This window comes from Cyprinodon variegatus, unplaced genomic scaffold (genome assembly GCF_000732505.1).
Source record: "Cyprinodon variegatus isolate N-32 unplaced genomic scaffold, C_variegatus-1.0 Scaffold325, whole genome shotgun sequence".
NCBI lineage: Eukaryota > Metazoa > Chordata > Actinopteri > Cyprinodontiformes > Cyprinodontidae > Cyprinodon > Cyprinodon variegatus.
The window spans coordinates 404,465-418,809 of record NW_015150778.1 but is presented as its reverse complement, the minus strand read 5'-3'; the positions used below and the strand labels follow the sequence as shown (position 1 = coordinate 418,809).

General features: G+C 41.5%; 2 protein-coding genes across 3 annotated transcripts in view; one reads left to right on the top strand and one right to left on the bottom strand.

The window, feature by feature from the left end:
• Positions 1-1,191, bottom strand: part of slc4a1ap (solute carrier family 4 (anion exchanger), member 1, adaptor protein) — a 12,851-nt gene extending 11,660 nt beyond the window's left edge. The window contains exon 1 of the mRNA XM_015384858.1: positions 481-1,191. Coding sequence (XP_015240344.1) covers positions 481-1,137 — 657 coding nt within the window. The 5' untranslated portion in view covers positions 1,138-1,191. The remainder of the gene's footprint in view (positions 1-480) is intronic.
• On the top strand, positions 617-8,206 carry supt7l (SPT7-like STAGA complex gamma subunit). 2 transcript variants are annotated; one of them, XM_015384864.1, is made up of 5 exons: positions 617-750; positions 3,010-3,459; positions 3,675-3,999; positions 4,085-4,322; positions 7,755-8,206. In XM_015384864.1, the coding sequence occupies exons 2-5, from the start codon at positions 3,020-3,022 to the stop codon at positions 8,051-8,053; spliced, it is 1,302 nt and encodes a 433-aa protein (XP_015240350.1). In that variant the 5' UTR covers positions 617-750; positions 3,010-3,019; the 3' UTR covers positions 8,054-8,206. The 2 variants fall into 2 exon arrangements, with proteins under 2 accessions (XP_015240350.1, XP_015240349.1); XM_015384863.1 differs by lacking the exon at positions 617-750 and adding an exon at positions 1,918-2,055.
• Positions 8,207-14,345: the final 6,139 nt, after the last annotated feature.

Genomic DNA, 14,345 nt, shown 5'->3' with positions numbered 1-14,345 from the left:
TCCCTACTTGTTCTGGTTTAGAAACATGCAGAAACCAAGTGAATAGAAGTGGGGGGGCACAGCAGAGGGGCAACATAAGGAATGAAGGAGGTCTGTCTGACTGTAGGTAGGAGAGGAAAATGCTAAGTTTGTTCCTGAACTCAACTTTTAAAGAATGTCTTCAGTTCTTTGAATCTGTTCTGGTTTCTCTGTCTGGTTCTTCATAGAGCGGAACAAAGCAGAACCTGGAACTAAACTCTATTTCTGACATTTTGAATCGAAAAAACTTCCTGGATGGAAGAGAAAAGTCTTCAAACTTGGAAACAAAGTCCAATGGATTGATTTTCAAACTTTTTATGGGATGACAATGACCTGATTTAGTGTTAGACTTAATCTGATTAGGTGATTTAGTGTCTAGATTAGGTATCTCTATGGTGAAACTATTTGCCATTAATCCTGACCCATGGGGGGGTCAGAGCTGAGCCTGGAGCAGAGACCAACCTGCAGGATAAACAGCCTGCTGCTCCCCCCGAACTTCAGCACGTGCCCCACCCTCAGTCTGACGTAGGTCTTCGGGGGGATCTTGTTCTTGTTGACCACCGTGCCGTGGGTGCTGCCCAGGTCGTGGACGTAGAAGCCCCTCTCCTCCCCCACGCAGCCCCCCTCCCCGGCCTGGCCTCGGTACTGGATCACCGCGTGGTACCTGGAGATGGACGGGTGCTCCAGAGGGACATCACAAACCGGCAGCCGCCCCACGACGAAATAGCTCCGGTGTGTGAGAGGGACGGTGTCCACTATGGTTCCGTTTTTCAGGATTTCCAGGGCGTAGTTAGCCTCTGGGGTAGGGCCCCCCCAGGGGGGCTGGGTGTAGGGTAGAGGGGGGAACTTCCCAGCTTTGACAGGAGTCCCCTTCATTTTCATGACTTGTTTCTTTGCCACATCTTGTTGTCTCTCTGCAGCATCGTTAGACTCACACTGCTGCTCCTCCATGTTTGCTGCTACGCTGTTGTTGCGCCTGTTAGCTAGCGAAGGCACCGCTAGCTTAGCCGGTTTTTTAAAGGTTTCTGTTTTGGTTTCTTCCTTCTCTTCACATTTTTCCTCATCTTTAGTGTTCAGCTGCTGCTTCTCTTCCACTCCAGGCTGCGTTTCTTCCTCCATAGTTTCCTCTCTCCGGTTAGCGACGAAGAATCACCCGAGCTGATTTGGTGCAACTGTGAAATGTGTCCGGAGAGGCGCCCAATAAAAACAACGAAAAAAAAATACTTTATTAAAGCAAAAATGAGGGAAAAACTTCTTAGAAAACGTCTTTAGACTTATTTATTTAAAACAGGATGGAAATAATTATATTTGCAATCAAAGTTGAATTTGTAAGTTAGAGGAACAAAAATGCGCAAACAGCCTTTGACGCACGGACAGAGAAAATTGATACACCTCTGAAGTTAGTATCCGATTTGTGGGCTTTCAATTAAATCCCCATTTTAGCAGATTTAAGGATTTATCAGTTCTAGTTTCAAATTTAACGAACTTGGATGATTTGTCCTGAAATCTAATCCGATTTGTTCAAAATTGGATTTAGAAACATATAAACTTTATACAAAATTAAAGAAAAAAGGTAAATTATTATATTTCTTTTATCCTTTATTTTTTCAAGAAAGTTGGATCACGTTGTTTAAGTCAAGACTCTTTTCTCTAGATTTTTAACATCAAATATTTATTTTTAAAGTTTTCTGGAGAGCCTTTATTTGAAATAAATGGATTTTATTGATCAGCTGGACCCTGATCGGTTGTTTGAACTAATGAAACAGTATTAAAGATACCTTTTAAAAATACAATGTGCATTTTTTAAATGAAATGTGCAATAATGGTTTAGGGATTTTAAAATAATAAAAATTGGATTTTTCTTTTGACGTGTTTTAGATTTTAAAAAGTCCCGCTTTCATAAAAGCTGCGGAATGGCCCTTTAAGAAACCGCTTGGAAACTCTCAATCAGATACGAACTTCAACATCTTTCAAAGCAGCTAGTTCGTCCGGCTTCCCGTTCAACGCTTAACATCTTGTGGCTTAAATCATACAAAAGTAAGTTCCAATCTGCCTTTTCTGTAGATTTATCAATTATATGACGACATAATCACAACATGACGTTAAACCGATGCTTAAATATTAGCTCAGCTGCTTGTTTTCTATGTATGATATGAATTCGTTCTGCCTCTTTTTTTGCAGCACCAAACTCCATTCAATAATGTGATCATTGTTCTGTTCTTGAAGATGTCCACCTATAGAATATTCCCAATATTTCCATTTTTTATTTTAAATGAATGAATGAGTGGAAAACCATAATTCGGTTTGCCTCAAGTCCAAAAATACATTTTTAGGTATGTTTTTAGGCATGTTTTATAATTTTTATTCGTCCATTGACTTTAATGTGAAGCCTCTTTCATTTCGATCATCATTTAAAGCTTCTGATTGTTTCGTGCAGCAATCGGTGCAATGATGCATGAATTTGAATGTGTTTTATAAATACTAAAATCTAAAAGTTTGTGCATTTGCAGTGGTTGGTTATTATGAGCTAATATGTTTTAGAACCACATTTTAGTTCAACTAGAAGTATTTAGTCATCAAGCTTTGCTTTAGGGTCAGTTGGATTGAAAGGAGATCAACTGCATTTACATCTGAACTGAATGATCATATTGCTTAGTAATATACAATTCAGACTATTTTTTTAGTGAGACCTTCACATGCAATGAATTCTGGGATGTTGCAGATTTGCAACAGTGGCCCTGAATGGTTAATTAACACTGAAGACTGAATCTGATATGAACGTTAACTTTATTTGAATGTCACAAAATTAGAAACAACTTTTTCTCAAACCTTTTCTCCACCGACATCTCAAAACCTCTTGAGAAGGCCGTTTCTGTTGAACTGTTGCTCAAAATATATTATTATTTCACTTTATCTTTACCTGAATTCTAATTTTCTTCCTTAAAAATATCCTAAATGCTAATAATAGAACTATTTCTCTTCTTGGCTCAGGTGTGACTGGATGATGATGCGTTACTGGGGTGAGATCCCCGGACCCTCGGGCGCTCCTCCCAGTCGCAGCTCCTTCGACTTGCTCCAGCGGGAGTTCCGCTCCGTGGAGATGCAGGACCCCCCCCTGCATCAGCCCTCGGCCCAACGTCCCAGACCCACCACCATGTTGGACGTCCCCTCCGAGCCGTGCAGCCTCACCATCCACACCGTGCAGCTGTGCCAGCACGCCCGCCGTTTGCGTGCCCTCCTGGCAGTGGCCCAAGCCCAGGGTCAGGGTCAGAGCTCGGCATCAACCGAGGGTGGGGGCCGGCCGGAGGAGGCTGAAGCCAACCTGCCGCAGCGTCCTCCGACTCCGCCTACGGTCCCTGATGATCTGCTCCCTGCAGACAGCAAAGATCCCCAGCAGCCCTTTCAGCTTCGCCACAGCGACCCTGAGAGTGAATTCTACAAGTATGTATAATTTAAAACGTTTCACCAATGACTCTTTTTTTCCTTTCAGTGAAACTTTATTTTCTGTTGGTCTAACATAGAAAATCCCATCAGAATACATTAAAACTGTGGTTGTAATGTTACAACATATGAATGAAGTTCAAGGTTTATGAATACTTTCATCAGACGACTGTTTTGTTGCTCCGCTGAAGACGAAGCTCATATTTGCGTTTCAGAGGTAAAGGTGAACCCGTCACTGAGCTGAGTTGGCCGTCCTGCAGGCAGCTCCTCTATCAGTCGGTGGCCACAGTTCTGGCTCACGCTGGCTTTGAGTCTGCCCAGGAAAGCGTCCTGGAGACCTTGACTGACCAGGTCCACGAACATTACCTGCGCCTCACCCAGCTGCTGCGGGTGGCGGTGGACCGCGAGGCTCGGCTGGGGGCCACTCCCTTCCCGGACGTGGTGGAGCAGGTGTTCCATGAGGTGGGCATCGGCAGCATGCTGTCCCTGCAGCGCTTCTGGCAAGTGAGGATCAAGGACTATCACAGCCACATGCTGCAGGTCAGGCTGTGGACAGCTTTACTTTCCTCTCTTTTGTTTTTCTTAACTACCAGAAACAAAAGTAGATCTTTTTTTTTTATTCTAGGTGACGAAGGAGCTTTCAGAAGAATATGAGCGACTGGTGAATCCGGAGAAAGCTCTGGAAGACTCCAAACCTCTGAGGATTAAGGAGGAGCCCATGAGTGACATTCCCTTCCCTGTTAGTGAGGAACTTGAGGCTGATCTGGCCTCTGGGGATCAGGCTCTGCCCATGGGGGTCCTGGGGGCCAATGCTGAGAGGCTGGCTTCAGGCTTGGATAGTGAGCAGTCCCCTCACGCTTCAGGTGAGACCTCGAAGCAAGGCGTGCGTGAGCAGCGTCTTAGAGCAGGAGGAGGGATTTAGGAGCTCACCTAGGAAAGCTTCAACTGAAAAACAAACAACCTGTCTGCAAGGTGATGTTGTCATGGCAACCTTTTGATTCAATTAAGCCTGCAGTCTTTAGTTGGGATGCATTATTTCACCTTTTTCACGTCCAAACTGGTTTCCTCGATTCATTCATCTGCCAGTATTCTGTTATTATCAGTTCTTTGTTGTTTGCAGTGATAAACTTTTCTCTACTGGTCAGTATTTCTACCTAAACATGGCCTCTTCATTAAATATAAGGTCACAATAAAAGGAAATAAATCTATTCTAACAGCAAATGAACAAATTGACTGTATTTAGAAATCAGAGACTAAAACTTATTAAAGATAAACTTTGTTCTCAAAGTAAATGTTTTCTACAGCAGACATGTTAACCTGATAAGCATTCCACTTATTATTATTGTAATGCTTAAAGCCGCCGTACACTTTACCATTTTTTGCCCTTTTCAGGGCGACTTTCAGCCTAATGATGCACTGTGTAGTGAACGGGGGGGGTCACTAGTGATCAGCCTCTAACAACCCCCCCACCCCCCCCCCCCCCCCCCCCCCCTCAATCAGGAAACTTTGTCGGGAAAAAATCAAACCTTTTTGTAATTCAGTCTTAAGGCCGTCGTAAGGTGCCGTGGGCAAACAAGGATTCTTCTTCTTCTTCTTCTTCCTCTCTGCTGTAAACCCAGCATCATGGCGGGGGGGCAATGAGTGAAATGGAGTTCTTTCTGTCAAACTGACAGACCGTAGTAGCCACGTTAGCTCAGCCATGTCTTTGTCCAAATACGTCGTCTCCTTTTCTTTTTAGGGCTTTCAGCACTAAATCGCCCAAATATCCAAGGCAGCGCGTTTCACTCTAGTGAGCTTCATGTTCCTCTGCTACTGGTTTGGCTTCCAGATAGACGAGTCCGAGTAGCGCCATCTCACTGCGGAGCTGAGTCCCACGTTTTTAGACGTAGAGTGTGAGCAGGTAGATCGCATCAGAGCGTCGGGTCGCACAGTGAGAGAATCATCATACGACGTAACGGCAGGGTACAGCTGTAGCTTCGTGCAACGATTAAAGAAATTGCACGGTGTGCGCCCGGTTTAACCGTTACCTTCAACAAATAACATACAAACGACTGCTTCATGTTATTGTTACTAATCACAGATGCTGGCTCTGCTCCAGCCGTTCATCTTCTCTCACCTAATTCATTAGGGTCATCTTTGGTCTGGTGCTTTTCTCTGGCAGTCTATAGGTGAGGGGGGGGTCAACCCTGGACAGGTCACCAGTCTGTCGCAAAGCAACACAGAGACACACAATCTAAAACGCACACACTCACACCTTAGGATACTTTAGAGAAGCCAGTTAACCTAAGAGAGAAGCCACGCATGCTCAGGGAGAACATCTAACTGCATGCAGAGAGACCGCGGGCCGGGAATCAAACCAGGAACCTTTTTGCTGCAGGGCAGCAGTGCTACCCACTGCGCCACCATGCAGCCTGTTTAGCTACAATTCAAGCTTTTCCAATATTAAAGAAAAGTTCAATAAGTATAAAGATTCACAGTAACCTGATGGAATGAGTCCAAACATGTCCTGCTGTCAGCGTTTGAGTCGCTGCCCTGTGACTAAATCTCCTCTGATGACTTCCTTCAGTCTTTAGGTTTGTTGCCTTCAGCCCGTTGATAAAACGGCTTGGTTTGCTCCTTGGTTTGTGGGATTTCTAGTCTTCAATATTTTCTCACTATTGTGATGAAAGCCTGATTAGCCCCTGTCTGTTTCTGATGCTGTTTGTATCGTAGGTCACAGCGGGGAGTTCGCCCTTCCAGTGTAACGGCTCTGGAAACATGGCGCGTTGCGGCCTAACTCTGGTGTTTCCAGTATTTCCACACATCAGACATGGCGAATGAAAGCTGGTTAGCGGCAGTCCATGCCTGACTCCTTCTAGCAAGCTACTAAGTATTGAATGGATGTGAATCAGGTCTCTGAAGACCCGCCTCCTTCCCAGAGCAGAGAATGAACCTGTCAGCAGCGAGCTGATCACCTGATGGAGGCGCTGCAGACTTTCCATCAATCATGGAAACACAGACTGGGCTCATGGATCAGAAATGTCCGCAGGTTTGATCAGGATTTTAACATATGTTGGATCAGCTCCTTCCCTTACATCATGCTTTTTAACCTGATGTAAAGGTAGACTTGTTAGAGGAAGGTTTCTTTCTAATTTTGTTAATTTGTCACTTTTCTAATTGTCACAAAGTATCAAAGTGCAGAGATATCTGAAGGAGAAAGATTGACCATCAACAGCATTTATATAGAGTAGAACATCCTTTGGCCTAAACTGAACAGAATAAAAACATCAACACTGACCAGAACGACGTCACCATGCAGTAAAACTTAGTAGTGGCAGCATCATGCTGAGGGATTGCTCTTCTTCCAATTGAACTTGGCTTTATATGAAGATTTCAAACTAATATTCAAATTCCATGAACCTTTAGCAAACAGGCAGCCAGCCTACGGTGGCCTCAGAGGGTCAGGGGCTCCAGGAGGAAGGCGGTGACCTAAAGAGACACTCTGCTGCTCCTCTCCAAAACTGTAGGTGGCCGCAGACAGGAGGCCTCTGATTGGTCAGATCTCCATCCGTTCTACACTATGCATATTTCCTGTTTTGTTTGTCTGGCCGCCATTATGGAAAACGACTGGTGAAGATGGAGCAGCTAGCAGAGCGAGGTGCGAACGCTGGGAGCCTTTTTCCACCTGGATCCCCGCTCTGTTTGGCCCTCATGTCCCTCCGTTGTCTCATAAACTCGCCCCCCCTTCCTCTCCGCCTCGGCCGTATCTAGACCCACAGCTAGTTCCTGATTGGCCCTCTGGCGTTGCGGCGTGGAATAACAGCGCAGACCGCGCTTCAATATTGGGCAGAAATCAAACATATCTTTGACACGCTGCTGCAGGAGGATAATCAGGCCTTTAGGGAAAGGTTAGCAATATTTACCCGCCCATGAGGTTTTTTTTCCTTTACTGAGGTTATTAAGGGTCGATTTAAATGAGAAATACTAAAATAATTTTATCCTGATCTCATTTTAATGTTGCATGTTTTTTTTTTATCATTGAAAGCAATGAATAAAATCTGAAAGGTTGGTAATATATTATTTTTGGGCTCTGCAGGTCCAGTGACTCTTTGGCTTTAGTCTTGATCAAAGTTTTATCAATTGATACAATTCTGTAAGAAACCTGAATAAATTTTTTTTGCAGAACATCGATAAACGACCTTTCTATACCCCTGCTATCGCTGGGCGTGGAAAAGTCGATGTTTGCAAAATGATATTCATTCCATAAAAGCCAGAGAAGATGACAGGTGCTGTTTGGATTGTTCTGTCTTCATCAGGTGGGGGCGGGGCCACCAACTCGCCCCTTTGGCCCCAAGTAAAGATGGAGCCGCAGGACGGGGATGAAGGTCAGGCTGCCGGGCACCATCATCATCATCATCCTCACGGCGTTCTGAGCGGAGACGTGTTCGAAGAGGGGGGTCCCATGTCCACCATGAGTGAGTCTGGAGGCGCCATGGCTCCTTCGCCAACAGGAGCGCCGTCCGAAGGCAGCTATGCGTCACATTCACCCGACTCCCTGATGGGAACGTCGCCCGTCTTCAACCAGAGACCCAAGAAACGAATAAAGAAGATCTGAATGTGGAAAACTCAGCATCCAAACGCTTAGAGATAAAAACGGAAACGTTCATTTCCACAGAGAGGAGGACGGGTGCTATTATGTCTTTTTATTTTTTGGAATATTCTATATTTTCTCTGAAATACTGATTTTTAGTTTGATAATAAATGGAAAAATAATTTTTTAAGTTTTACGCTTGTGTTTTTTTCATTAAGATATTCTAATAAATGCAAATTTGACCAACTCTGTGAGCAGGTCAACTTGCTGTGGAACCTCTTCATATATTAGTTTTCTGCCAGATGTTGTTGCTGATGCAACCAAAATCCAAACCTGAGTCCTTTGCAGATGTTTCCACACCGTCCTCGGTTATTTCCTAATATGGTCGTGTGCTCTACGGTTCCTTTCATCTTCTCTCAGAACCCTCTTTAGAAGTCATTCACATGCAGCTCATGCAACCAGGTCCTTTTTTCATTTAAGGATGACTTGACTTCCTGCACTGTTTTATATAATAAAATAAGTCTGAACGCATTCTGATCTTGCATCATCCTCAAATGTCACATATTCAGAGCAAAGTAATTTCAAATGTAACGGTTTCCCCTCATTGTTTCCCCCGCTGCGGTATTCTTTACAAGTATTCAGACGCAGCGGAACGATCAACATTCCTGTCAACCTGAAGCTGCCTCGCCACATTAGCATCTGTTTCAGTAATGAGGCAAAGCTGCGGATGCAACACCAGAGGCAATTATGCCCTGGTTGTTTGCATCGCCAAGGCAACATCAATCCAGCCTTGATGGCAAATTAATTATGCAATGCATAACTTTGCATCTGGAATGAGCAGGGATTGCTTGAATGCAAGTCATTTTTCTTTTGTGTGGACCTCTTTCATTTTCACAATTGGACAGGTAATGGTCTCTTCCCCCGGAAAGTGCTGATGAGGGTCGCATATGTATTGATATTCAGTTTGAGCTATTGATTCATGCTTTTTGCATTGCTATGAGAGCCAGGTGGTGATTTGATGCAGCTGGAAAACCCAGCGACTAATCCATGAGGAGAAATTTATGGTCAGAACGCCAAAAGTTCATAAAAAGTGTTTCAAATAGTGTCCACCATTATTTCTCAGGAAACGCTCACTGATAACTCATGGGAAACAAAGGTTTTAAAGTCAGGATAAAAAAACAAATTTACCTTCTGTTTTAGGGTTAAATAATAATGACATATAATCTAAGGTATCCAAAAGATGAAATGTATAAATTCTTATGAGTTTAATAACCCTTCTCCCTCTGGTATTTTAGGATTATTTAAACGAACATACTGACCAGGATGTCCTTGTCATGTCTTGTTCATAATATTTTTTTTATATGAAGGATTGTTCTTCGTAAAAATCCTCTCCATCTAGAGCCAACCTCTAGATGGGGGCGGGGGGTCCGCTGCACTGGAAGCATTTCCTGGGTCAGGCTGTGGTTGCAGAGGTAGAATCTCACACAGCTGTTTTGTGCCTGAAGCCTTATTATGATTCTTCACTTGACTTGTAGAGATAAACAGGTGGAAGGTGGAGGAGCAGCACCGACGTCTGATTTGTTGGAGAACGAGCGCGTAGAAGTGGGGGGTGCATGGCAGAGGTGTGAGATAAAATGTTTGAGGGCAGAGAGAGAAGCTTTGGGTCAAAGTCTGACTGACTGTAGGTAGAAGAGAAAAATGCTGAACTTGTTCCTGAACTGAATCTTTAAAGAATGTCTTCAGTTCTTTGACTCTGTTCTGATTCCTCTCTGTCTGATCCTCCTTCTGTTTAGCGGCCGTCTGCATCTGTATTATTGCTCTGCTTTGCCTCCAGCTTCCTCCTCTATGCCTCCTTATTTTATATCATCCTGACTTTAAGCTGTTTCTGTATTCTCTTCAATAATTCGCTCTGTCCCTTCCTGAAGAATCTTTTTTCTTGTTAAGTAGTTCATTCAAATCACTGATGATCCTGGATTTATTATTGGATGAAGATTTTCATTTTTCTGTTAGTTTTCTGTCAGTCAAACATTCAATGCATTGAGATTCTCTCCATCTGGCTGGCACAGTGGATCCAAGTCTAAAGCTTACTTTCTTTTTTAAATAATTCCCTTTTAATGCAAAATGCCTTTAATAAAAGCACAGGCAAAAGTCCAACATTTAGTTTTCTTTGGTAGAGCAGCAAACAAAAAGCTGAAACTCCAGAAGTTTCAGAGCGTAGCAGAGAGAGAGGTGTGATTTTTATTAACCGGTTCTTACAAACTAATTATGCTGCTGTGTCTGTAGCTTAACAGAAACTGCATTGATGTCATCACATGCAGTAGACGGTGAAATCTCACTGCTAAAATAACTGTGGTATTTTGGTAAATGAGCCCTGCTGCCAGCAGATCAATATCTGCATCTATTCCGTTTCACATTCCCTGGATGACACTATTTGTGGTTCAAAAGCAGCTCCAAACCGCCTCGCTTGCTTTCTGTCTGCTTCTGTCTCCCACAGCCATGTTTCTGTTAAATAATTGCATTGCTGATATTCTGGATTGCTCCTTCCTTGAAGTTGGATTTTATCTAACCTGATTGCTAAAGACATCTGATTGCCTATAATGGCTTGAATTCTCCTTTTCTCTCTCTTTGCTTCTCTGCATTCTCATCACCTCCTATTTTAACTCATCTTGCACTTGCAGTAATTGATGCTTTTGAATTATGCAAAAAGTTAGGAAATCTGAAATAGCTTGTATGGTTATGTATCGATACATTTGTCCCAAAACCAAAAGATATGTGGGAAAATCTTTTCAGATGCGCAGCATTTAAAACCAGAGGGGAAAAATATTTGATCTACAAACGAAGGAACTAAAGTTCTATTGACTAAAAAGAAAATCTGGTTTAAAGGAGCAATCTGCTCTAAAATGCAGCCATCTGGAGCGACACAGTTCTGGATCTTCCTGAGCCATTCATTCATTACGGATCTATGCTGGTGAAGATCCTCGGTCATCCAGGTCATCGTCATTCCTGCAGGTTGGTCCTCTGCTCCAGGTTCACGTCTAAATCCAGGGGTGAAGAAAAACAAATATTTTCACCATCTAAACACCAAATCACTTGAATCAGATTAAAGTCTGGATGTTCACTAAGCTTCTGCAACATCTTGGTTCTTTTATTTATTTTTCAGTCCTTCTTTTATTAACCTGTAATCCTGAACTACTGGAACATCATATCAGCTTTCTTTAATATTTGGTTGTTTTGCACATTTTTTTAATAAACTGCCAAACCTCTGTCCCAGTATAACCACTCAGGTGTGATGCTACGATCGGGTCCAGCGGCTGCATCAGAGTCCAACACATGCCTGACTGTTTGCATGGTGCGTTTGTTGACATGCATGCCTGGTTTTCCAGATACAGGCCTGCATTATGAAAGAACATCTCCATTTGCTTATTAATTTTCATTCATAGATTCATTATTGGTTTGTATTTTAAATTCTGACCTATTCATTCTTATACGTTTTTTTTTTTTCAAAGAATGCTTTAGAAGCTCAAAATGTGCTGTTAGATTCTTTTTAATGTTCTTTTTAAGGGGAAGATTTTACTGTTAATCCAAGGGATATATTGTTTGATTTTTCCAAAAAAGTTTAAAAAACAATCCACTGGACTTTGTTTCCCAGTTTGAAGACGTTTCTCTTCCATCCAGGAAGATTTTTCAAATCAAAATATCAGAAATAGCGTTTAGTTCCAGGCTTTATACAGCAGCCCAATAAAGGCCTTGTGCCAATAGAAATGGACGAACGGGTCCACCCCTTCAATTTGCATGGTTTTTTTTGGGAATTACTGATGTAATATAGAAGTGCAGCAAATTAGAACTATGTGGTGAATTACTGTTACTCCATCCTAGAACCTGGAAAAGACGAGTCCTTTTATCACGTCCTGATATGTTTTAAGTCTAGAATTGAATTGGAGTTCCTAAAATGAAAATATATTCCCATAATTCTTGTGATGAAACCTAACAGAAAACAAGTTTTGTTGTTTCCTTCTACTCATGAGAATGTTGCACGCTAAAGTAGCAAAGCAAGCTATTTTTCTGTGCAACTCTTGAACAAACACTATTTTATTCAGCTGCATTTTTCAGGCCTCTGTGGGGGGACCCCCCTTACCCTTCTTGGTTTGTCAACAGCTCCAGACTTGCTTTGAGCTGCAGAGAAAAATGTGTAATTATAAAAATGTCAAGATGTTGTTTGTGTGAAGCAGGGGTCTCTGAGTGGGGCCAGATCATGCTGAGAGCTAAAGAAAGGACCCAGCAAATGATTAATTACCTGGCTAGGTGCAAAGCCATTCATTTGGCATGAAATTTAATCTCTCCAGCAAAGATGTTTGTGAGCAGAATGAGGGATAAGGCTTTCACTGTGAGACCTGCAGGCTGGTTGGAGTCTATGGAGTTACTATGCATAGCTGATCCCATAGTGATAAGCGATTAATTCCAATATCAAATCATGTGCATCGGCAAGAAATAAATAATTATATGATGACAGGAAGAAAAAAAGATACATGAAATATGACAGGAACGAAGTTACAGCTGTTTGACTGCAGCTTTAAGACGAGAGCGAATGACATCAGTCTGAATGAATCAATAGATATTTTCTTCTGGGTGAAGTGAAAAAAATGTAAAACTAAGCTGCAGATGAGTCAGAATCTGGAATCCATTTATCTATGGATTGGGTTTTATAATTGGAAAAATGAAAAAACAAGAAATCAATAATGTGCTAGATTTAAATGGTTCGCCTCGCAGCAAATAATTAGGAAAAAAAGTGTACAAATATAAAAAACAATCATGCATAGTGATGGAGATATATAATATATAAACTGAAAGGTATATATAAAATAAAAAAACTAACTCTTAATGGTAGACTAAGAGTTTGTTGATGTAGAACATGAATATTATATTGCTGTCACATGTCTTGTGAAATTCATTCTATCTTATTTCACAGCAGATCTTAAAAACTTTACAACACGTTCGGAGAGAGAAAAACAAACTCAGCTTACTTAGCAGGAAAAAAATATCTTAACATAAATGAATGATAAAAACTCAGCAAGGTAGAGTCTGATACAGCAAGAGGAGTTTTAAAGCAGATGTGAGTGACGGGAGTAACCAGAGTTATCCTGGAGAAACTTCCGCTTCACACAGTTATTTATTAGAGATTTCCAACAGTTATGGAAACTCTCTAACATCTGTCATATTTCACCGAACTCTCAACTCGTTTAACAATTGGTCCAAATAACCAAAAAACAAAATAACACCCATCAACTTTATAAGAAAGACTTTCTGTGATGCTACCTGGAACCTTCCAGAGATTGTCTCAGGTATTGCTGCTCTCTGAGTTTAATGTCAGGTTATATAACTCAGATGGTTTGTGATTATGTGCTTTATGTTGAATCTATATTTATCATATTTCTGTTGACATGCAATTCAGACTTTAACCACTATCCACATGTATAAAGAAATTAGGCCCAATTAGTTACCAAATGGAGTTATGGGATAATACAGGGAATAAAGTATCATTAATTGTTGATCATTATCCACAATCTTGAGAGATTTTAAATATGGGCCAATTGATCACATTATTGCTTAGTTTGGTCTCAGTTTCGCACACTAATAGTTTTCTAATCTTTACTATTCTGCATGTCCTTTATATGCCGATTTCCTGTCTACCAGTTTTACCTTTTCTTTACTTCTACTACAGTAGAAAGGAAGCAAAATAAAGTACAGAAAGCTAAAAGACTTAATACATTTTATCATTATCTCCCTTTTATCTCCTCTTTCTTTCATCTTTTCTCCTTTTTCTCTGTTTTTCCATTCCTGTTCTATTTCCATTGCAGTGTCCATATAATCTGTAAAACTCCCTGTATGATTATAATAAAGCTATTTATATGCATAAATCAAGTGGAACACTATGGTGATAGCCGTACTGCTCCTCTGGTGAAAGTAAAATCTGTTGGGCTCTTTTTGGCATCAAGACAATTATTCTTATTGCCACATCGCCAGACAGGACACTGTTAAAAAAAAAAAAATCCAATAATCCAAACACTGATCAACAAACGGTTTATAATTAATCAAACAGACCAGAGGATGAGGGCTGATTCTGACCTTCCCTGTTTTCTGTTTTTCAGTCTTGTTTTAAATATACCTTAAAGTTGTTCTTATTTTCATTATTCTAATAAAATGACTCCTTAATTTGGTCCTGTTAATCTTATTATTACTTTATCATTATTTTTTCATATGACTGCTGTGTCTTTGTTCAGCATTTTGGTCCAGTAGGTATAGTGGGTATATATATATA